Source organism: Geotrypetes seraphini, chromosome 3 (assembly GCF_902459505.1).
Source record: "Geotrypetes seraphini chromosome 3, aGeoSer1.1, whole genome shotgun sequence".
Taxonomy (NCBI): Eukaryota; Metazoa; Chordata; class Amphibia; order Gymnophiona; family Dermophiidae; genus Geotrypetes; species Geotrypetes seraphini.
The window spans coordinates 237,252,937-237,277,951 of NC_047086.1; the positions used below are offsets into that span (position 1 = coordinate 237,252,937).

At 41.5% G+C, this 25,015-nt stretch overlaps 1 protein-coding gene across 3 annotated transcripts in view; it reads right to left on the minus strand.

Moving 5' to 3' along the window:
• The window catches only part of UTRN (utrophin), a 1,286,828-nt gene that overhangs the window by 386,330 nt on the left and 875,483 nt on the right, over positions 1 to 25,015 (minus strand). For all 3 annotated transcript variants that reach the window (XM_033935605.1, XM_033935603.1, XM_033935604.1), the window contains one exon: positions 17,974 to 18,103. In XM_033935605.1, coding sequence (XP_033791496.1) covers positions 17,974 to 18,103 — 130 coding nt within the window. The remainder of the gene's footprint in view (positions 1 to 17,973; positions 18,104 to 25,015) is intronic.

Here is a 25,015-nt window from a genome sequence, read left to right on the forward strand (position 1 = left end):
TGCTTTCCAAGGCAGAGGATGGGTACCACTGATGGGGTATGGTTAAAGCACCACTCAACATCACACAGCATCAATGGTGTTTACTGAGCTATATGTGGCTGGCTCTGCAGTGTGTGATCATTCTAAAATCTAATCACGACCAGATGTAAGGTTTTTCTCTATTCTGTGTTTATGGGAATATACAGAGCACACCTGGCTCTCTGTAAACATTTCCATTTCTAATACAGAGCTCTCCAAGTCAATATATAAGTGCATACTATAAAGCTCCAGGGAGTAGAATTTCAGTGGTGTTATTCTAACTTGAGTCTGGCACAAGAGCCAAGGGGTGCATTGCCAGACTTGCCATATGGGTATTCTTTGTAGATAGTTAGATGCCAGCACTGTTTGTTCTTCCCTCCGCCATGTTAATGGCAGGGCCATGCCTATTCGTGTGCGGCCCCTGCCCCAATAACAATGGCAGTCAGGAATGCCCGACCTGTAGACTTACAACTGTACATCTGATTCCTTGAATTGTCATGCAATGAAGACACATGGGGCTAGATGCACTAAAGATACCAACTCGATCGCTGTTGGCTGGTTCTCTGGCCGATTCTCCAGCAGTGATCGATATGCTATCAAGTTTGCATGCAAATGATTTGCACAGAGGTACAAATCATTTGCATGCAAATGCAACCGATCAATTGCTCAGTGAGCGATTGACACTTGCGCAGAGCTCTAACAGCAGTGACAGGGGAAGCAGCCTCCTGTCACTGCTGTTAGGGCTTCTTTTTTTTTTTTAATGGCACACACACACACACAATCTGTCCCATTAAAAAAAGGACCCCCTCCTCACGTGCCAGGCACCCCCCAGCCACCATCCCTCCCCTCTGAATCCCCCCCCCCAAATGGCAGGAGGGATGCCCACTCCTTCCTGCCACTAGATGCCCCCCCAAACCTCCTCCTGGACATCCCCCCATTCTTCCCAAACCTCCCCATACCTTTTGAAAACATTGGAAGCAGTAAGCCCACTCTCAGGCTCCTGCTTCGAGCCTGCCTGTCCAAATGACGGGTTCCCATCCCTGGTGCATTATGTGATGTCAGTAGCAGTCAGCAAAATGCATTTGTTTTGGATTCGGGGGGGGGGGGGGGGGGGGGGGGGAGAGAGTGGCTCACGGGGGCGCATTTGTCAGGGGTCATTGGGGAGGGCCGACAGGTGTAGACAAGTCAGTTTTTATGATCACTAAAACCCCATTTGGAATAGCCAAGCGATGTTAGTACATCAATTGCTTGGCTATTTTGCATGGGGTTTTAGCTAATTTGCATGGCCGGATTGGAAAATGGCCGATCGTAGGGAAAAACACATGGTGGGCCGTTTTGTGTATTGGGCCAGTAACAGCAATCAGCGCTAAAGCTATGAAAATAGGTTTAGTGATGATCACTGACTTTAGTGCATCTAGCCCCATGGAGACATATCTTTTGGAGGAGTGTGTGAATTAGAGGTACAGCCTCAGCACCCTGAGGTTGAGGGTAGAGAATGACACGGTGACAAAATTCATCACTGTTCCCGTCCCCGCGGATAACCGCGGGAAACCATCTTCATGTCATTCTTTAAGGAGAGAGGGAAGAATCAGAGTATGAATGGCCACAACCACTGACCCTCAAGCTTTGCTTTGAAGAATGCTGGTGTAGAAGGACTGAGGTTGAAATAGACACTAGAAAATGACATGGGATTATTTCCCGCGGTTATCCGCGGGGACGGGAACGGTGATGAATTTTGTCACCGTGTCATTCTCTAGTTGAGGGTCCAAACCCTGTGCCCCTGGGCAAGTCGCTTAATCCTCTACTTCCCCAGGTACATTAGAAAGATTGTGAGCCCACCGGGGCAGATAGGGAAAATGCTTGAAGTGCCTGTATGTAAACTGCTTTGAGTGTGGTTATATAACTACAAAAAGGCTGTATACAAATCCCTATCCCTATTGTCCTTGATCTGTCTCAGGCTGTTTCAGTAGAAACAGCAATGCTGCTGTGCTCAGAGTTCGATTCAGCTGCTGGAGACCTGAAGGGACCAAAATGTTTTTAGCAGTAGTAGTGTTACAAGTGATGGCAGTGATAGCCATGGCAGCTACAGTAATACTCGCAGTGGCAGAAGTACTATTTAGTGCAGGGTTTTTCAACTCATCCTTGGGTTGAATTTAATGGGGATATTCTGAAAACCCTGACTGGCTGGGTGTGGCCTGAGGAATGGGTTGAAAACATCTGAATAAGCGGAACATTGCCTGTCCCCAGGTAGTTCATCATCAATATGCAGCATTTCCCCCATAATTTGCATATGCTTTTGAGTTATTTATTTATGTCAGAACACACACAGACACCTGAATATATTTCAGCTTACCACGGTACAGCTTCACCGTGGTCACCTGAGTTCAGCTCAGTAGGGGATGAAAGAAAAAATCCCTAGACTATCCTCAGATCCAAAAGTACAGCACACACAACATAATCTGTGTAATGTCATTCCTTTCATTTCTCCTCTTCAAACACATTAGCCCCTCTAGGTCTGCAAATAATTCACAATACATATCTCTTCCCACACTTTGCATGGAGTACAACCAGAGAAACAGGAGTTGCAACTCCCTTTGCACTATGCAAAAAATAAAATGAGCACATTTAGGTTCAATAATCAGTAGAAGGCGCTCAGCATTTTGCTGACTGCTGCCAACATCATGCTTGGAAATTCAATGTCAGATCATGTCTGGGCTTTGACATTGGATTTCTGGGTTTCCAGAGCTAGCTAATGAACAGTTTTCTTCAGTTTCCCTATATTTCCCCAATATCCAGCATCTTCACTCCTTCCCCTCTACCCCATCATCTGAGTCTCTTTCTACCCTCTCCCAGCTCTACCCTGTGAATCAACATTTCTCCTTCATTCCCTTCCACACCCTGTGATCCAAACACTCATTTCTTCCCTTTCTATTCCCTCCCTTCCAACCCCATGATCTGATCTCTCCCCTTCTCTCTTCCTTCCCTCCCTTCCCTGTATCCCTCCATACTACTGACCAACATCCTGCCTTATTTTTTCCAACATCTCTTCTTCCCCTCCTCCTGGAACCCCAGATCCCTCTTTCTCTCTTCCCTCTCTCCCATTGTCAAGTATGTCAAATCCTCCCACCTCAAATTCTAGGTGTATTTTGATATAATCACTCTCCCGGGTGCCCCCTCCCTCTGTCCAATATCTCTCCCTATATCCAGTATGTCTTTTCCCTCTCCCCCTCTCTCTTTCCCCCCGGGTGATCTGGTAACTGCCCTAGCATACATTTAAACTCTTTCCTCTCTCATCCAGCCCCACCATCCTTTCCCCCACTCCCTCAATCCAGGTATATCATTTGTCTTCATCTACTTTGTTTCACCTTTTCTTTTTATCCCGTTTTTACATTTACTTTTATGCTTTTAGCTCTGTAAACCGGCTAGATACATGCTGATGGTCGGTATATTAAAATGTAAATAAACTTGAAAACTTTGTGTGTCATAGAACTGAGCACCTGTGGAAACAATGACCTAGATTCACTAAGCCTACCGATCTTACCCGATCTGTGGGCGATCCGAGGCAGGCCGACCGATTCACCAACCGTCTTCATGCAAATGGGAGCAATCAGAGGCAGGCCCCTTACCGATGACACGGATCGCTGAAGAGTGATCCCGACACATGTGCAGACCATCTACTTTGCCTATAGATGGTCTGTGCATGCGTTTGCTGCCTGGTTTTTTTTTTTTTAAACTTTTTTTTTACTCACCCTGACTCTCCTGCTTTCTGCCGCTCTTCCCTGCAGTGCGAGCCCGTGGTTTTAACCCGCGGGTTTAAAGCAAGTTAGTTAAAACCATGGGCTTGTGCTTTAGGGAAGAGCAGCCAGCAGGAGCAGAGAGCTTTTTTCGGCAGGAGAATCGTGGCAGAGAGCAGGGAGGGAGCAGAGAGCTAAATGGAGCAGGGCAGAGAGCAGGGCAGGTGGAAGTTGGCTGGGTTTTCAGGGCGGCATGGAGCAGGAGAGTCGGCAGGGATGTGTGTGACTGGTCCTCAGCAGTCGCTTGTTTTGGGATTGGCCAGCCCAGTCGATGTTCCTAATTTTTTTTAGTGAATCGCTGCCTGCCTACATTTGCATGTCATTCCCCCCTCATTTGCATGCATGGATCGGATCCGGGAGGAAGGTTAGTGAATTGGGTTGGGGTCGCAAAGTGGTCGGGACATGATCGGTGTCCTTAGTGAATCTAGCCCAAGGGAGTGGGAGAAAAGTGTTGAAAAGTACAACAGGGGAGTTGCCAGGATCGTGTGCATGGGGGGAGGAGTAGAGAGAGAAAGAGAGAGAGATTGATTCTGCCCAGATCAGCAATTCTGGGGAGGCAGAGAGATGGCCACTCCAGAGGACCAGATGAGGCAGACCTTCGGTGCCCTTCAGGATTGTTGCTCTAAACACCTGGTCTATGCCTTGAGCCAGCCTTGCCTCTGCTGTGTTTCACCCCAAACAGGAAGTTATGTCCAAGGAGACAGGAGCAGGGGAAAGGCTCTGGGTCCAGGCACAGGCAGTGTGTGTAAATCGCTTCCGCTGCTGGTACCCAATTAGAAGTTTGAAGGTAAACTGAGATTGGTGAGGCTAGAGAGAGAGGCACCATCACTGATAAGGTAAGGAGGGGACTTGAAGGAAAGATACCCGGTCATGGGTGTGTGTGTGGGGGGAGGGGGGGGGGGCGATGCAAAAGTTGACTTGTTGAACCACAGTCTCTTGAACTGGTCCTGCTTCCTCTTATGATAGAGATTTATGTATTTACTAATTTGTTTGTATCATCTGATTACTCAACTCCTCAGTGCCTTTAATTCATATTGCAATGCTTCCTTGGCACATTTCCATTCTGCTCATTGGTATGTATAGATCAAAACCAGCTGAATTTTATTCAAAATTAATTGTAGTAAGGTCCCAGATACCTTCACCAGGCAAGTGCATGACAGGATGAATTATTTACACTGATCCTTTTCAATTAAATTGTAAATCGCATACATAAGTTTAGAAAAAGCCCAGATCCTGAACAGCAGTTATGGACAAAATAAATGTTTAAAATATGATATATTACAGATTATTCAGATGGATACTTTAGCTTTATTTCATGCAATTTAAATTAAAACTCACATGGGATGTTGCTAAGTTATTTGTTTTGGCTAATACCTCTCTCATGTTTTAAAATAAATTGGGATATAAATATATAACAATTCCTTACATAGTAGTGACTATGGAATTATCTTTCACTCAGTTTATTTACATGGATAGATTTAATTGATTTCTAAATTGTATTGTTTTTAGTAATGACTTTAATATAAAGCAATGAAGCTCTAAGGCTGAACAAAAAGCAACCTGAGCCGAAGATGTCACATGGGACATAGGCTGCCCATTCGTACTCAGCCAAGAGGGAGAATTAATGAGGAAGGAAAATAATATACCAACTGTGGATACTAAGAAAGGTGATCTTTTCAGTCTTGAATCTAAATAGGGGATAGAGAATAGGATGGTGAAGGCTGAGGCCAGATGCAAGTCAATAATACATGCAGAAAAAACAGAAGGAGGGAGATAAAAAAGATGAAGATGGTTAAAGAGACAAGATAGCTGGGGCAGAAGAACCAGTGAAGCATATCATCATATCAGTGAGAAGGAAAAGAAGAACAATGGAAGTGAAAAGCAGAGGCAGCAGAAAGAATGAAATAAGCAGAGTAAGCAGAGACAAGAGATGACATCAAAAGAAAGGGTCAAGAAAGGGAGAGATATAGGGGAAGATATGAAGCAAATATGAGAGAAAAAAAATCAGAAAATGAGAGACTCTGAAAAGGGAAGTTGAAGAAGGAGGCACTAAAAGCAGCAAAAAGAAGAATGTAAAAAAATGCAATGCCTAAACAGTAGAAAGTATTTTACATTCCATGACAGCAATATGCCAGCTTTGAATATATTCATCTCTGATGTTTTGAATTTTACATAGTACAGGAAGAAATACATTTCTATTTCTCTTTCTCCACATTGCATTCAGATTCTGACATGTATGGGTTTTTATTTGTAATTTGTACTCTCTTATCTTATACTAGTATTTTAGCCCGTTACATTAACGGGTGCTAGAAGTGTGGTCGACTCTCGTAGTCCCTTGCCGCCGCCACCCCCTTCCCTTTCCGCGGTCCCGACTCCAAACCTGCCAACTCCAGCAGCGTCTGCAGCACTCTACACACGCTGCTTCGGGGCCTTCTATGGCCCCGAAGCAGCGTGTGTAGAGTGATGCAGATGCTGCTGGAGTCGGCAGGTTTGGAGTCGGGACCGCAGGAAGGGAAGGGGGGGGGCAAGGCGAAGAACTTACTTTTACCAGAGCAGGGAGTCCAGCGCTGGCGGCCAGTCCTGCCGGCGAGTGTAGTTAGGTGCTGTAAGGCTGGGGACCCGCGCATGCGCACTCCTGCCACCACGGACCTACATCTCACGGAACAGGGAAAATGGAACACTCAGGTAGGAGTGAGCATGCGCGGCTAGGGTTTTATTATATAGGATTTGTGATAAGGTTGCAACTAGCTCTAGAATTTCAGGATAAGCTCATCCAGACCATAAATTTACCAAACAAATAAAAACCTATTTGGTAAATTTATGCGATGATTTTACATTATATTACATTATACTGCGTCATATTGTATTTCACTGTATTGCATTCCACTGAATTCTACTGTATTTTGTGTCTTCGCTGATATGTCTCAGTTCTCTTGCAGTGAACCGCCCGGAATTTCCAGTTGGGCGGTATATAAGAAAATAAATTATTATTAAGGATTGGCTGGGTGCATGCAAATATTTTCTCATATGAGCGACAAGTTCTATAAACAATTTTTTTGTTGTGTGAGCAACAAGATCTAAAAAATGACAATTTTCCAGATTTGCAAGTATTTTTGTGAGCGACCATGTAAAATCTGTGGCACTTGCTCATGTGCTCACCTTAGAGGGAAAATAGATCCAGACCTGCATTTACCCCCATTGCACACCTGAACTTGAACTCTTGCTTTTCCTATGGGATATACTGCTGAAATCAGAACTACAAGTCTCTGAATGCAATGGGTTAAAACAGGACTGGGTCGACCTTTACAGAAAATCTGGAACCAGTTGATAACTCTGTTTTGGAGGTGGTGATTTCTGTGTTCTTCATGTTAAGAAATAGTGCCAGGCAGACTTCTATAGTCTGTGCCTCAAAATTGGCAGGGAGAGACAGAGATTAAATATGCTAGTTTAACCATGAAGAAGTAGAAACTGTGAAAAATATTAGCTACAACTCCGGTCATTTTTTTGGGCAGACTGGATGGCCTGTGCAGGTCTTTATCTGTGGACATTTACAATGTTACCACGACAACGTGAATTCTGGCCTTCAACAGCTCATGCCTCAATAAATTGGTTTCAAGGTACCACCTCTCTCTATCATTTTGTTACACCACACTAACAGGGCTATCTCTTTTAAATGCCCTTTTAAAACTGAGTGTTACTAACTGCACTGTATATTAAGGAACTCGCCCAACATAAAGCTAACACTTCAGCACTGACAAATGCAGATTCTCTGTTCTCAATTCCAAACACTGTCATTAGCATTTCTATCATTTTAACAGACTAAATTGCAATATTTCTGCTCAGGTACTCCCAACAAGACAGATATCAGAATAATTGAAATATGTAAATTAGACAGACCAAATACAGGGAGGCATATCTTATGAACATTCACTGTTGATAGTTTGAAAAAATTCAGACATTTCCTCCCTCCTCTAGCTCCAAAAACAGAACTGAGAAGCAATGAACTAAAAGACAAAAAAAGCATACAATGAGCCGCTTTCCATCACCACCCAATTTCCAAGGGACTCTTTCCACAAACTGCTCTGTTATACCTGTCGGGAAGTACAGAATATTGAATCAAATAAACCATAAAACAGAGTATATACCTGAAAAGGGCTTGTAAAATATAAAATACCATTAGCTAGAAGTGCCTGACCTATTCCTTTTTCTTTGACTTTAATCTATTGAAGCTTACCAAAACTACAGTATTGATCAACTGTATGAGCCATTCTTCACTGTCCTACACTGTTCATGGAACATTTCACAGTCAGTTGGAATGAAAAAATTGAATTAGAAGCATGTTCTCTTCCCCGAATCTTTCTTTAGACAGTGCCTTGGGTCATGCTCCTCCACAACCACATAAAGAAAATGCTAAAAGCTATCATACACACACATAAAAGGTAATAAACACAAAATACATATGCAATATTTTAAAAATCCATGAGAGAAGCTAAAAGAAGAGCAAATCCTTTGGAAGAGAAGATCAAATATTTTAGCTACCTTTCAAGACACCTTCCTCTTTGTTTGCACATAGGGAGGATTCTTTTAACTACTGTAGTTCACTTTACAAGAGCTTACAAACTGAATTCACCTTGTGTGTTTAAAATAATATTTTAATGGAAAGGACAGTGTAAATATTAATTTAAAGATCCAAGTTATTTCATTGTTGAGATACCCGGAATCTGCCTTTTTAACCAAATTTACATAGTTTATAGAAACATGGAAACATGATGGCAAATAAAGGCCAAATGGCCCATCCAGAGATGATCCAACAGGGAAGCTTAAGTCAAAGGCTCATAAGGAGCACAGGACAGGCCCTTCAGGACCAATTTGAGATCCTAAGACAGGAACAGTTTGTGCAATGGGGTAACCCCCCACCCCCTCATAAACTGAGTAACATCAGGGTGAGACGCCAGAGACTGCAAGTCTTTCCAAGTACGAAAGCATGAAATACTGGCTACCTGCAATTTGAGACATGAAACCGCCAGGCCCTTTTCAAGGCCAGCTTGCAGGAATGCAAGGATCACTGGATGGGAGCCCTCTCAGGCTCTACCTGCTCCATGGCACACCATAACTGGAAGGTCTTCCAGGTCTTAGCGATAAGCTGCAACCATCACAGGCTTCAACCTTACTCAGAACTCTGATGTCATACAGAGAATCAGCCACATAATTCATTCCCTCCTTAAACGTGTGGTTACAGACGTCCCCAAGCTCTGAGGAACTAGTCCACAATCTGGTATAACAGGCCCGTGCCACGAAAGAGGCAGCTGTAGCAGCTTTGATACCCAAAGCCAGTGCTTCAAACTAGTGCTGCCCGATTCACGATTCGAATCAGTTCACCGATTCACTTCGGGTGAATCGATTCAAATTGATTCCCTTTTTTAAAAAAAATCGGCCTCCCCGATTCGGTGCCCACGGATTGGCTGCTGTTGCTTCAGGGTGGGGTTATGCGTGGCACGGATTGTATCTGAAGTGTGTGAGTGGGTGTTGCTCTTGCCTTCTCCCTCCCACTTCAGGGAGAGAGTTGGTAAGCGACTGGTGGATGGTCGAGCGGGCGGGTTAGTTGCCCCACTTCCTATGGTGGCTTGCGGCTGGTGAAGGAAACGGTGGGCGAGTGAAGGTTAGGCCCCCTTCTACTAAACCGCACTAGCAGTTTGTATTGCCGGGAGCCATGCTGAATGATGTGTGTTGCTCCCGACTCTCATAGAGTTCCTATGAGCGTAGGGAGCTGCGCGCAGAGTTCAGCATGGCTCCTGGTGATAAAAACCACTCGCAAGGTTTAGTAGAAGAGGGCCTAGTCTAGAAACGGTTCCGCGTCCCTCCCCTCGTTGTCTGTCACTGCGGTTATGGTGAAAAAGCCTGCGAAGGAGCAGGATGAAGTCGGAGGTCAGCGAGTACAGGAGCTGGGCTCCAGCCTGCCCAACCGCCACTGCTTTGAGTGTGAACAGCACGGGGTGACGTAAATTGACATCACCGTCAGAAGCTTCGTGTGCATCATCTAATAGGAGTCCCAGGATATTAATAATCATCTCGGCTGGTAATAGGGCTTATGCTGTTCCTATGTGTATTCCCTCTTTCCCTATTATAGTAATGCAACTGTCTGTTCTGTACCCTTTCTGTGAATTGTAACAGTATTGCTAACACCATAAATGTCCGCGGAAAAAACATTATTGGCCCTGTACTTAGTTATTCCTGCCCACACTTCTTACATGGATTGATTGCTTCCCTACATCAGCTTTAAAAAATGAGCAAAAAGAACAAACTTTTTTGTTTATTTTGTTTACACCACAGAGCCTGTGTGGGTAGGAGAGGGCAAATGGGATGAAGAGGCTATAAAATAAACCCACTAGGATATTTGAAAAAAAAAAAACCAAAAAACCCAACAAAACCCACCCAATTGGGAAGGAAAATTGAATCGAAAAATCAATTCAATAGGCTGAATCGAATCAAAATTTTTTTCCTGAATCGGGCAGCACTACTTCAAACTGTCTTTTAAGGACCACATCCACCTTATGGTTCTGTGCATCCTTCAGCATCACTCTGCCCTCACTAGGAAGGGAAGTGCACTTGGTCATTTGCACCACTGTGGAGTACATCTTCAGCTGTACAAACAACTGCTGGAAGTCTGGCGCCATAGGACAGAGCCTAGACACAGTTTTGGCCACTTTAAGGGAGCCTTCAGCCGCCTCCCATGGTCAGTGATTAAGGTGGTAAGATCCGGATGAGCAGGAAAACAGTTTGTCTGTGCATTAGTACTGCAAGATGGAAGACTACTGGGCATTGAGCTTCAGTATAGATAGGGTGTCAGAAATGACAAGGGAAACTGAAGCTGACCTGAAAAGATGACGCACAGAGGAATCATCATAGTGATATGGTGTTACTCCTGATTCCTGGCTACTGGACCCTGTCAGGGATCTCAAATCATCCACAGACACCAAAGAGCCATATGACAATAAAGGGACATCCAATCATCCCAGTTTTGCTTTGGAGGGTCACTGACACTAGGAGCCAGAGTGGTATGAGGTGGAGATGCCTTCTTGGGAGAAGGATCCCCTTGAGGCAGCGCTGGCGCACCCATAGGCAGTGCAGTGCTTCCTGGTTAAATAGACTTTCCACAAAATTGGAAAAGCCGTGTATTGGAGGTCCTGAGGCTCCTTACACGACTGACTCAAATCAAAAGATGGTGTGAGGGATCACAAGGAAGCAATCCAAAAATACAGAAAATCCCATGTTAGGGTACAGATAGAATAAAATGTGTTCAAACTCTTGTCTGACGATTTATATAACACTGAGGATAATTCTCTGGTGTAGGAAAGTTTGTACAGTAAAACCTTGGTTTGCGAGCATAATTCGTTCCAGAAGCATGCTTGTAATCCAAAGCATTCGTATATCAAAGCAAATTTCCCCATAAGAAATAATGGAAACTCAGACGATTTATTCCACAACCCAAAAACTTTAATGCAAAATATTATATGCACTTGTATTGCAAGACCTCACTTATTTAGAACAGTCACTACACTCCTGCAGCATCAAAGAGAGAAGAACCGTTGGCTCAGTTGTGATGAAGTGACGTGTGTATACTGTACTGCATGTACTCGTACTGCAAAACTTTGCTTGTTTAGAACAGTCACTACACTCCCGCAGTGTCAGAAAGAGAAGAACCATCAGCTTAGTTGTGATGTGTGTGTACTGTATGTACTTGTATTGCAAGACACTGCTTGTATATCAACTTAACATTTAATAAAATGTTTTGCTTGTCTTGCAAACCAAGTTACTTGCAATCCAAGGTTTTACTGTATTTCAAATTTTTCCATTCCGCATCATCGATCATGTTACGTACCCTGAATGGATACTTTTTTTTTAACAATCTTTATTAGGACTCCAGCGCGGTCAATACAGAGGAACAGGGCATCGCCAATACATAGTACAAAGATAAGTGATTTGGCACAAGCACTACAAGACAGTCCAATAAGGACAACGTCAATACAAAAAAAGGACCCGAACCCCGGCACACTGCCCAAAGCCAATTTTATAATTTGAAAAACCTCAAACAAACCAAATCTCCAGCCAAACCATTAGAAGCGAAAGCAGAGAAAATTGAAAAGAAAAAGAGAAAAAACACACGAAGCACACCTCATGCATTCCACAGTCACTCCCTCCCCCTTCCCCATAAGAGGTGAGCTACAGAAACTAGAATAGCATCTAGAGGAGAGCACCCGTGAAACCTCACCACAGGAGGCACTGCTGCCAGACCCACATATATTGTAAACGAGCCAGAGTCTGACCCCTCCACTGCTCCAGAGAAAGTTCAAATTTGGCGGTGTGTACCATCAGACGAGTCCAAATAGTGATTGATGGACTGTCCTCCTCTAACCAGCAGGTCAAGATGGTTTTAACCACCTGCAGAAATGCTATGGCGAGGAACCTACGATCAGACTCAGGCACACGAGCATCCAACAAGAGTGCTCATCCCAACTATATCTTTTTTCAAACTATGCCTTTTTATTTTTACGATATATCAATAGATTTATGCTCAACCATAACAATCGTTCATAAATTATCCTTTCAGTTCTGTCTCTCGGGACTGAATGGATATTTTATGAATGATTGTTATGGTTGAGCATAAATCTATTGATACATCATAAAAATAAAAAGGTATAGTTTGAAAAAAGATATAGTTGGGATGAGCGCTTTACTCTATGTCCGTTTCCTATTAGCAATTGGATTAATTATGCAAGTATAATAGAGATAGCAGGCATAATTAAAGCAAAATGAAGTGAGTGTTCTAATAACAAATTTAATAAAATCTAAGATAAGTTTAAGCATAGTTTAAAGTATCTGGAGTGTGAATACTATAAATTGGTTTTATATATATTTCAGAGATATGCAGTGTGTCCAAGTGAACCCTTGAGAAGCCATTAAAGTTGGTGAAACAGGTCCCATTGGGCTTTTCGGATTTCTGCATTTTAAAGATAAGTGAAAAATCTTTTCTGCTAGATTAAATCTAGAATAAAAGGAGAACAATAAAGAAATATAAAAGGCAGCAGTGAAGTTTTAGCATTAGGCGGAGGAGGTTTAAAGCAGTAGTTCTCAACCCTGTCCTGGGGAACCCCCACCCCCCACCCCAGCCAGTCGTGTTTTCAAGATATCCCTAATGAATATGCTTCCATCTACTGGGAGAGCATTTTGGTTAAAATCTTATGCAGATTGCAACACGTCTCAAGTAGTCTATGGGATTAAATGCCCGTGTGGGCAGTGGTACATTGGCCACACAAAAAGAAAAATCAAATTACATATTGCTAGGCATTTGAGCAATATTAGATTGGTAAAACAGGAGATCCCCACTGGTTACTCACTGGCAGGCAGCACAACATAGAGTAGAGGATTTACGATTTGTACTGTTGCTGCAGGTACATCTTCCTGAGGGGGGAGGGGGGTAATATATCAGAGATTTTACTACAGAATGAACAGAGGTTTATTTTTCAATGGGGAACTACAGAACCAATGGGATTGAATAAAGAGGTAGAGTGGCACTCCTTGTGAGTCCACTGATTGGATTAACTAGGAAATGGGAGGAGGGAAGACATGAAGTCTGCAAACCAAGTGGAGCAAGCTTCATCGAAAGCAAGGCAAATCATAGGTTGCATACGCAGGAGTTTCGTCATCCGTAAACCTGAAGTCATTATGCCACTGTATAGATCAAGTTTCAAGTTTCAAGTTTAATTTTATTTGATGTATCGCTTATTACAAACTAAGCGATTAACAAAGTATAACAATCATCGTTAAATTATATAATATTGAACACTAAAGGGGTAAAATGACAGTATTTTAATATTTCTTTAACTAAAAGGAATTTGACACACAAAACAATATTGACAAACTATGATACATATGGAATGAACATGAGGACTTAAAGTTACAAAAATATTTTCCCTAAAAAGGGAGAAAGAGAGGTCTGAAAGGGGAAGGAAAAAACAATAGGGAGGGATTGAAGGTTCTCAGATAGAAATTGGCAATGAAGTGAGTTTAGAGGTCAAAAGAAATTTTAAAAAGAAATGATTTTAAATTAGTTTTGAATTGGTTTAAATTCTTATTTTTTCTGATATATAAAGGAAGAGAATTCCAAGTAAGAGGAGCCACTACAGAGAAAATATCGTGGCGTTTTGTCCCTACTATTTTTAGAGAGGGAACCATTAATAATTCTTGGGATTCAGAACGTAAAGAGCGATTTGAAGAATGGGGAATTAATAAACGATCTATGAATTGTGGTTCATTAGTATTTAGTGTTTTGAAAGTCAGTAGAGCTATTTTGTAAGTTATTCGGTTATTTATGGGCAGCCAATGTGATTTGATCCATGGTGAGACCGCACCTGGAGTACTGTGTGCAATTCTGGAGGCCGCATTACCGCAAGGATGTGCTGAGACTGGAATCTGTCCAGAGAATGGCCACCAGGATGATCTCGGGACTCAAAGAGCTCCCGTACGAGGAGCGGTTAGGGAAATTGCAGCTCTACTCACTCGAGGAACGTCGAGAGAGGGGAGATATGATCGAGACATTCAAGTATCTCACGGGCCGCATCGAGGTGGAAGAAGACATCTTCTTCTTCAAGGGTCCCGCGGCAACAAGGGGGCATTCGTGGAAAATCAGGGGCGGGAAACTGCACAGTGACACTAGGAAGTTCTTCTTCACTGAAAGGGTGGTTGATCGCTGGAATAGTCTTCCACTTCAGGTTATTGAGGCCAGCAGTGTGCCAGATTTTAAGGCCAGATGGGATAGACATGTGGGATCTATCCGCAAAGATATATAGGGAGGGTCACTGGAGTGGGCAGACTTGATGGGCCGTGGCCCTTATCTGCCGTCTGTTTCTATGTTTCTATGAGGGGGGTCTAGCGGATTTTTGGGGCAGGAGTGATCTTTCTATGCTTCTGCCCCATACAGATCACTCATACAAAATGGCTGCAGGGAGTTCCCGTCATAGACTCGAGAGACTACGGGAACTTATGGCAGCCGTTTTGTATGAGTGATCTGCACGGGGCAGGAGCGTAGGAAGATGGTTCCTGCTCTGAAAGCCTGCTAGATCACCAGGTAAGGTCCGGGGAGGTCTGGGATGCAGCGTTTCTTTTCTTTTCCCCCTCAAAATCGCAAATAACCAAATCCGCAGATACTGAAACCGCGGATTAGGAGGGAGAAGTGTATATCCTCTTTGGTAAATACAGACACAAAAAAATGTGTTCAGTTTTTCGGCGATGGCTTTGTCCTCCTGTAGCACTCCCTTTATTCCATCCAACGGCCCCACTGCTTCCTTCCTTCCTTTGTTTCTTCTTAATATATCAAAAGAACGGCTTGAAGTTTTTTGCCTCCTTGGATATTTTTTCCTCATAGTCTCTTTTGGCCTCTCTTACCGCCTTGTGGCACCTACTTTGAAGTTGTTTGTGGTTTTTTCCAGTTTTCGTCTGTTTTTGACCTTTTCCATTCCTTAAACGAAGTCATCTTGTCTCTGATCGCTTCCTTCACTGCTACAGTGAGCCATACCGGTTCCTTGTTCTTTTTCCTCTTGGATCCCTTGTTGATACGTGGTATATATATAGATTTTGCGCTTTGGTGACTGTGTCCTTAAAAAGGGGCCATGCTTGCTCTAGCATTTTTTCAGTGCTTGTCCTCTTCTTAATCTTCTTCCCCACCATGAGTCTCATCCCTTCGTAATTCCCTTTTTGGAAGTTCAGAGCTGTGGCCATCGTTCTGAATCTATGTTTTACCCCTGTATCCAGGTTGAAGTGGGTCATATTGTGATCACTGCTTCCCAGCATCCCTTCTACTTCCACACCTTGCGTTGGTCCTCATAGTCCATTTAGAATTTTTTTTTTAATTTAAATCTTTATTGATTTTCTTAAACTTCTATTATGCAAATAACCAATTCCAAAATATATAATATCATAAGAAAAGCACATTAAACTTATAAACATTAATGAACAATTATTTTCCCCCATTCTCCCTCCCCCCCCAAATAATCAAAAAGTAGATATCACAAGAAACTATCCACATTTTCCCTGAATTAAACTTCAATGCACCCTGGATGTGTATGCTGAAAGGTCAATAAAATAAAATAAGTTATCATTCCTTACAAAACTTAGTCAATGGTTCCCAAACATCCATAAATTTCATGTACCGTTCCTGTTGCATGGCCATTGAGTGTTCCATTTTGAAAGTATAACAAAGAGATTCCCACCAGAAAGCATAATTCAACCTATCCCAGTTCTTCCAATTCTTCATAATGAGTTGTATGGCAACCCCTGTCATTATAAAGATAAATTTATTATTCCGAGCTGATATTTGACTTTTAGCTCTCATTAGCATACCAAATAGGATGGTGTCATACGTCAATGCCACTGGATTTTCCAATATTTTGTTCGCTTGATCCCAGATGGATCTCCAAAATTTAAGTATCAAGGGACAATAGTATAATAAATGATCGTAGTCCATTTAGAATTAAGTCCAGAATTGCATTTCCTCTCATATCTTCCTTGACAAGTTGTTCCTTGAAGCAATCGCCTACAGCATCCAGGAACTTGGTCTCCCTACTGCAGCTGGAGGTGCCTAGGTTCCAGTCTATCCCCGGATAACTGAAGTCACCCATGATAACTGCGTTTAATCTCGTCCGACATTTCTCCATCTCTAAAAAAGTCTTTCGCCTACTAGTCTTTATCCCTGTTCTCACCTTCCAGGAATTCCTAAAAAAACATAGACTATATTTTCACATTCTGATTAACTGCCAGGGACTATATATGGATGTTTTCAGCCTGGGATTACATCATACTTGTTTTTGAATATTTGTTCAAAACAGCATTGAAATTGGGCAAAATCAAAAGAAAGAAAACAATTTAGTCAAAACCTGCAAACTGTTAACATGGGATGTTCCAGGTTGTTGACATAATAATTAAAATAGAAAACTCTAAAGGAAAGTTTTGTCGGTCTTGTAAAACTGGAATTGGAACTTTAGAACATATGCTATTTAATTGTCCATTAGTTGCATCATAGTGGAGTAAGATTTGTTAACAGTGTCAAATACTATATATAAGAGAAGCATTGACTTATCCAATAATTATTTTGGGAGAATTTGGTCTTAAATCAACTTTAAACCCAAATAAAAAACAATTACTTAAGAATTTAATACTGATTGCAATCAAAACAATTCTAGCAAATTGGAAAGACTTCTCTAAATTAGAATACAACATTTGGTGGAATATGGTTTGTCTATATAGCAAATATGAAAAAATATATGCAATTAAGTGTGGTAATATGAAAACATTTTAAACAATCTGGAACTGTTTATTGAATATGAAGGAGTAAGATCTGTAATTCTTTGTTTTATGTTATGACAACCTTGATAATTAATTTAGTTAGATTGTGTTAGTATTTTTTTTTTTTGGGGGGGGTTACTTCATTGTATTGATTTATTTAAATTTTAATAAAATATTTTTGGAAAAAAAGCTTGCGAACTGGCTGTGTACGTAAAAAAGGCAAGTGCCATGAAAATGAACTGTTTAAAAAAACAAACAAACTTGAAGTCAATAAAATACTAATTTTCCAACAAGATGACTAAAATTTCCACTTGGTGTATATTGAATGGAAGAAAAGATCTCATACAGGATCCAGAAGTAATATGAAAAGCAAAGTAACATTGGCGACTTTTCACAGCAGTTTGTGACTCTTGGCGTGATACCTACGTTATGTTTCCATTTTTTTTTTGTGATATTTTTTTCTCTTTTCTTTTTTACCACGGACCCCTGATGAAGGTTGTCCGAAACACGGACCGTGTTGGGTCCCTCGCTTGGTAAAAGGTTTTTAGATATGATTTATTTGTCACAATAAAATTTGCCTGCATCGTGTACAAGCCTGCAGTTTTGGTTTGTACACTTAGCTATTCTAACATATTTATTCTGCATTTACAATTCATAAGTATGCTGGTGCCATTACAGATGGGACCAAACATTATTTTAGTTGAGCAAAGCCTATAGTGTTAGCACGAACTGCTGCTTCAACAGAACATTTTATTTTGCTGTTGTCAGTCTGCCCGGACCATGTACACCTCCGGAGAGAGATAAATAAAACCACACTGCTAACCTGTCTTGGCCTGCAAGTTTCTTCTTGGCTCTTCAGGGCCCTCAATGGGTTGCTCAGCGAGGAAGACACGGGCTTGGTCTATAGCGTTCAGGATCGCTGGCTCTTTATCCTTCAAGTCACACCTCAACACCTTTTTAAAAGAGAAAGCAAGCTTCAGATGTAATTCAATGCTGTGTACAGCAGACATAAGCAGCACCTTCTGCCATTTTATGTTTCTGCCCATATCTATGTTGAGAGTGGTCAACAGTCAGTGTCGAATTTGAGTTATAATTGCAAATTATACATGTTTCAGAATAACAAAGGGGAGACATTCACTTTGCTACGGAAGCTTATTTATTTTAATTTTTGGAAAACTTCTTCAAATAGAACCCTGAGTGAAAAAGGATGGTGAGTTTAAAATACTTGCTGAGGCAAAAATGTTTTGCCTTTGTTTGAACTGTCACACTGGCAAATTTCTTACTGCAAGCTGTTTAGTTACAACCTATAACAGTGTGTACTATCAGATAGATTACAACCAAAATGAAGATTACTTAAATGTAAATGAATGAGATCTGCAGAAACAATTTAAACAATACACGAGTGTTTCATCTTGCTGTTTTTCACTTTCAGAAAGCTGATACAAATTAAAGCTCAAAAACACCCACCCTCATTATATATACTACAAAAGGAAGATTCTAGTTATCGTATTACATTTACAAAATTTTCAAATTCAGATTCAATGTCTGTCCTGTGATCTTTCCACACATATGTAAATTCATCTCATGAAGAGCATAAAGAGTTGCCATACTTGGTTAGACCAAAGGTTCGTTAACAGTGGCCAATCCTGGTCATAAATACCTGGCAAAAACTCCATGCTGCTTTCCCCATCCACCTTCTTAACAACAGTTTATGGACTTTTCCTCCAGGAACTTGCAAAACCTATTTCAAACCCATCTATGCTTTGTGCTGTCTTCCACATATGCTCACAATGGATCCCAGAGCTTATGTTAAAATGTACTTAGTACCTTCATAGAGTAAATAATCAATTCATGTTTACCTGTTTTACCCATTCCACTCCATTCATAATTTTATATCTCTATATCTACTAACGTCTTTCCTCTTTCCATCCCCGTTTACCATTTCGCTCACCTTTTCTAATTGTTATATCGCTTTTGAGATGCAGCAGCAAGAACTGTACAAAAGACTCAAGGTGTGATTGCACCATGCAGTGATACAAATGTGTTAAGATATTTTGTGCTATTCTCCATTCCTTTCCTAATATTTCCTAACATTGTTTGCTTTTATGATTACTACCACACATAGGAAGATTTCAACATATTGTCCACGATGATGCCTAAATTCTTTTTACTGTAAAACCTAACATTCTGCAACTAAAGTTTGGGTTATTTTCTCCTTTGAGAATAACTTTACCTTGTCTACATTAAAGTTCATCTGCTATATGGATGCCCATGGTCCTCTTAGCATTTTCTGCTTGTGATTTATAACTTTGAACAGTTTTCTTTTTTTTTAATAATTCTTTATTAATTTTCAAAACTTCAACAGTGCAATACAACAAATGATACGACAAAAGCACATTCAACTTTCACACGTTCATAATCAACCATTTTCCCCCACCCATCCATCCAATAATCATTCAATAAGCACAAAAACATATATTGCCATAAAAACCTTACCCTATTCTGAATATTGATATCTTCCCACCCATCCCAAGTGTGAATATTCAAAAATCATAAATAACCCCCTCCCACCCTTCCCTGAATATGTACCAAAGTAAACAAAAAACTGATTCACAGTCAACAAACAATTATAATGAAGGACATATGATGCCAATGGGCCCCATATCCATTTAGATATATTACCTTGCCCCAAATTCTCAGCATTTATTCTTTCATATCTTTAACTAGAGCTAAGACTTGCCCACCAGAATGAAAAATTTGAACGATCACCGTTCTTCCAGTTTCGAGTGATCAGCTGGTTGGCCTTGAGAAGTTTTCTATCTTAAATCTGATCACCTCACTTGCTGTTCCCATTTCCAGATCATTGATCAATACGGACCGTTTAGCCCTACTCGCTATTTAGTTTTAACCAGTTCCCAATCCGTCATGGTGAATGGCCTCTTATCCCATGATTTTTTTTTCTTTTCCTCAGAGATCCCTCATGAGACACTTTATCAAACAGACTCTGAAAATGCAGTTGCAGCGCATCAAATCCAGTTCATCTTTATGTACTTGTTTATTCATGTCTTCCAAAAAAACATCAAGCAGATGGATGAGGCAAGACTTGGCCAGATACATTATGGCTTTTGTCATATTAACTACGATTATTTACATGCTCAGTACTTTTGTTCTTTATAATAGCTTCTACCATTTTGCCCAGTGCTTATGGTCAATAGTTTCCTGGATCACCTCTAAAACCCTTTTTCTACACTAAGGGCTCCTTTTACTAAGGTGCGCTAGCGGTTTTAGCGTGCGCTTAGCACGTGCTACAATGCCGCGCGCACTAAATGCTAACGCCTCCACAGAGCTTGCATTAGTGCCAGATATGTAGACTAGACCAGTGTTTTTCAACCTTTTTTGGGCAAAGGCACACTTGTTTCATGAAAAAAATCACGAGGCACACCACCATTAGAAAATGTTAAAAAATTTAACTCTGTGCCTATATTGACTATATATAAAGTAATTCTCTTGAATAGGAATCAAATAAACACAAAGAAAGTATTTTATAATGCTGCCACCGCCAACAACACCGTTGGCGGCGGTGGCACTCAAGTGGCTAAAGAGCCGCAGTTTGCCGGCCTAGGGACAACACTGGAGGGTGGCCAGCTGTGCACCCCCTTGGGACGTAAACCCGGGGTGGGGCAAACCGCCCCCCCCCCACCCTGGTATGCTACTATCTGTACCTCACTCCCTCCCTATGACCAAAAATTCTCCTTTCTTCTATTCCCCGTGTACACAACCATCTCTTTCCCTCCCTTCCTCTCTCCAAAGTCCATTTCTTCTGTGTCCAAAAACGCATTCATCCCCCACCTCAGCATCTCTTTCCCTCCCTTCCTCTCTCCCAAGTCCATTTCTTCTGTGTCCAAAAACGCATTCCCTCCCCCACCTCAGCATCTCTTTCCCTCCCTTCCTCTCTCCCAAGTCCATGCCTTCTGTGTCCAAAAACCCATTCCCTCCCCCACCTCAGCATCTCTTTCCCTCCCTTCCTCTCTCCCAAGTTCATGCCTTGTGTCCAAAACGCACTCCCTCCCCCCTTTTGTGTTCCGTGTTTGCCTCCCAGCCCATCTTTGCAACTTTCTCAGCAAAACGAAGCTCAAGCCGCGAGGCTTGTCTTCTGTTTCCTGTCCGGAGCTGACAAGGGGCCCGGGCTCCCCCAGGGTCCTAGGCCACAGTCTAGGGGGAGGGGTGGTCCGCCCCACGTGGACAGGAGAGAGCTGGACGGGGGACCCACGGAGTTCAATACATCTCGAGCCGCGAGGCTCATCTTCTGTTCCTGCCTGCCCTGCCGCGCACAAATAGCCGAACGGAAGTATTCTCCGACGTCAGCGCTGACGTCGGAGGGCAGGCTTTGCTTAAGCCCTCCCTCCGACGTCAGCGCTGACATCGGGGAACGCTTGCGATCGGCTATATGTTAGCTGCAGGGCAGGCAGGAACAGAAGACGAGCCTCGCGGCTCGAGATGTGTTGAACTCCGCGGGTCCCCCGTCCAGCTCTCTCCTGTCCACGTGGGGCGGACCGCCCCTCTCCCTAGACTGGTGGTACTGCCCTGATGGCGGCCCTGACCGTACGGCACACCAGGCAACATCTCGCGGCACACTAGTGTGCCGCGGAACAGCGGTTGAAAAACACTGGACTAGACAATGACTGCCTCGCTTCCAATACGTTAATCCTTTTTTCAAACCCGGCTATGGTGTTTGCTTTCAGCACACACTGTGATTATGAACTTCACAGGTGAACTAAACTGTACTTGTTGAAAAGAAGTAGTTTCTTGTTTTTTGAAGTCTGCCACTTCATCACTTCATCGGATGCCCTCAATGCTTTTATTAGGAATCTTTGAAACACATCAACAGATAGTAACAAATGCAAAGCATGTGCTATTTTTCACCAAGGTTTCACATCAGAGGATTTAATAGAGCTCTGAGGATTTCTACAGTTTCAGAGCAAACAACACAGTTCAGTAATAAATCAAATTATATGACCACACAGCAAAAAGTTACTACTCTTCACCAGGCTAGCTGTGAAGATTCATAGCTCGCTCTCTCTCACACACACAAATACTGGAAACCAATAGAATTATATCAAGTTTTTATGCAACTTCACTAAGGAGTCCTTTTTTTTATCAAGCTGCAGAAAAAGTTGACCTTACTGTACCCTTATGAAGGTTTTTTCTCCCCTGCTCTAAGGTTAATTTTCCTGCAGTCGGAAAACAGCTGATTTTCATTCTTCTCAATCAATGGTCATGTGTTACTGTTGCCATTATATGGGACCATTAACAAAAGTTAGCGAATGACCCCTTACTGACATCCAATTTGGAAGTGGAAAGGGCTCACATGCTAATCCTATGCTAATCAGTTAGTGCACGGTAATGTAGGTGCACTAAATGATTAGGATAGAAATGCCCATTCCCACTCCATGGAAAAAATTATTTTGCGCGCAGTTTCTGTACACAAAGGTCAGATTTACTGCCTGACCACCTGAGCACCTCCGATGGAATGCCCTTTTAAGCTGTGTTAGGTGCACATTAGTGCACTGTCTTAAGGGGGGAGATTCATCAATCTGTGATATTCCAGTACTGCAGGTTGCTGAATCATGTCCTATAGCTGGAATGTCCAACTTCAAATAGGTTGTGATCTACTTTTTCCGGCCAAAAGTGCCAGTGATCTACCACACGAAAATTAAGTTTCAAATTCGTTTCAACTTAAATTTTAATCCAATAAAGTTGGAGGTTTCCCCCCCCTACACACACACACACACTTTTTAATTAACCTTCTGTCATTTACTTGGATGTGATCAGCTGTTAAGCAAATTAAGCAAAAACAAAACAGAGAGATGAAGATCCAATAAGAAGTTTTAAGTTTTCAAGTTTATTATAAAATTTTATTAATCACCTATTCCAAATTCTAAGCGATGTACAGATCGATAAAAATTACAGAGTTAGGGGAAATAAACGTAACTAACAAAAATACTAAATCTACTAAACATATTAAAAAAACCAACTTATACAACATAATAAAACACAAGGAAAGGCTAGGAAGGAAATACAATCTGATTATAAAGAAAAACAATTAAGGTTAAAAACAATAGGAAAGGGAAAGAGAAAACTATCAAAAGATATATAGATAAAATGAGAGTCATAAGCAGTTCATTTAGTCATTGAATGCATCTTTAAATTTTTCCAAGTTCTTTTCCTCTCTTAAATAAATTGGAAGGGCATTCCATGTTTGAGGAGCTGTAATGGAAAAGATAGATTGCCGCCGTGTATTAATAATTTTAAGAGAGGGAATGACCAATAAGTATTGGTCATTCGACCTTAGTAATCTAGATAAAGTATAAGGAATCAAAACTTTATAAATAAAAGCTGGGGTTTTAAATGTCAGAGATTTAAAGGTGAACAGACTTAATTTGTACATTATACGATGAGCAACTGGAAGCCAATGCGCTTTTTTAAGTAAAGGGGTCACATGATCAAATTTCTTGGCTTTCATAATAAGTTTGATGGAGGCATTCTGGATGATCTGCAGACGCCTAATTTCCTTTTGAGCCAATCCCTTAAATAGGGCATTATAGTAATCGATTTTCGAAATAATCAAAGAGTGAATTAGTATGTTCAGAGACTTTGGACATAAGAATTTAGACACTGAACGAATTTGACAGAGTCTGTAAAAAGTTGATTTAACAACGTGGCTAATATGATCATGGTAAGTTAATTTATCATCGAAGATAACCCCTAGAATCCTGTGAGGGAAAATGGAAAGTATATTTTTTCTTAAAGTTTTATTGAGTAATAACTTTCTTTAACTGTCTTAATAACTTTCTTTAATTTTTATTGAGTAATTTGTGTTAAATTTAGGTCAAGTATTGATCCAGGCTGATCTTGCACAATCTTTAATATTTCGATCTTGCTCATTAGTGAGACGTCTGAAACTGCATTTCATCCATCAGCTTTTTGAAGTTGGGTTAATATTGCGTGAGGGCCAGTCTCAGGGGATCCTGGAGATGTTCATCTGTCATGTTGGAATGTTGTGTACTCTGTCATTTTCAGATGGGAAAACGCAGATTCAAACTGAAACAGGAGTGTACAGTTTTCAGTGCATCTTCTCAAGTTGGGAAAATTGTCTCTAGGCACTAGCTTCCAAAACGATTCTTGCTCAGCACGGGTCTTGAGAAAAATGCAATTTTTAAGGGTTAATATTTCATTTTCAAGAGAGGGCTTATTCAATTAGTATTTTTACTGATAGCAGCTGCAGTTTCTTTAATGTCCACATCTACTTTGAATGGGTATGACAAGTAGTCCACAACTGTTCCAGTTTTTTGGAAGTCACAGAATCTATTTTCAAATTCCTGGATAACAGAACAGATTTCTGTCACATACTTCTCGTTCTGAAAAACAAAATTTGGATATTGTCCCAGATGGTCCTGCGTATTAGGAAAATGATTAAAAGTGTTGTTTGCAACACAGTCATCATTAGCTCAAATTTGCACTTGTAGGATGAAACTGTACTCATCATCTTGCCAATGCATTTGTTTTTACCTTGTAGTTCAAGGTTCATATCACTTAGTTCGCCTATAAAGCCAGCGAGAAATGCCAGATCACATAACCACTCCTCATCTTCCAACTCTGCTTGGTCATCTCCCCTCTCCATGAAGTTGTTTGAGCTTTAATAGATTCTGACACCCTTATGAAAGACGTTGTGTTTTTGAACTCACTATTTGGCTTCCTGATGAAATATGAGGCCAAAGAACATTGCTCATCAGATAAGTTCCAGTTTGATTTTTATTGCCTTTGCACAATAGTATTTCATTATATTCTGAGGGTAAAGCAATGAT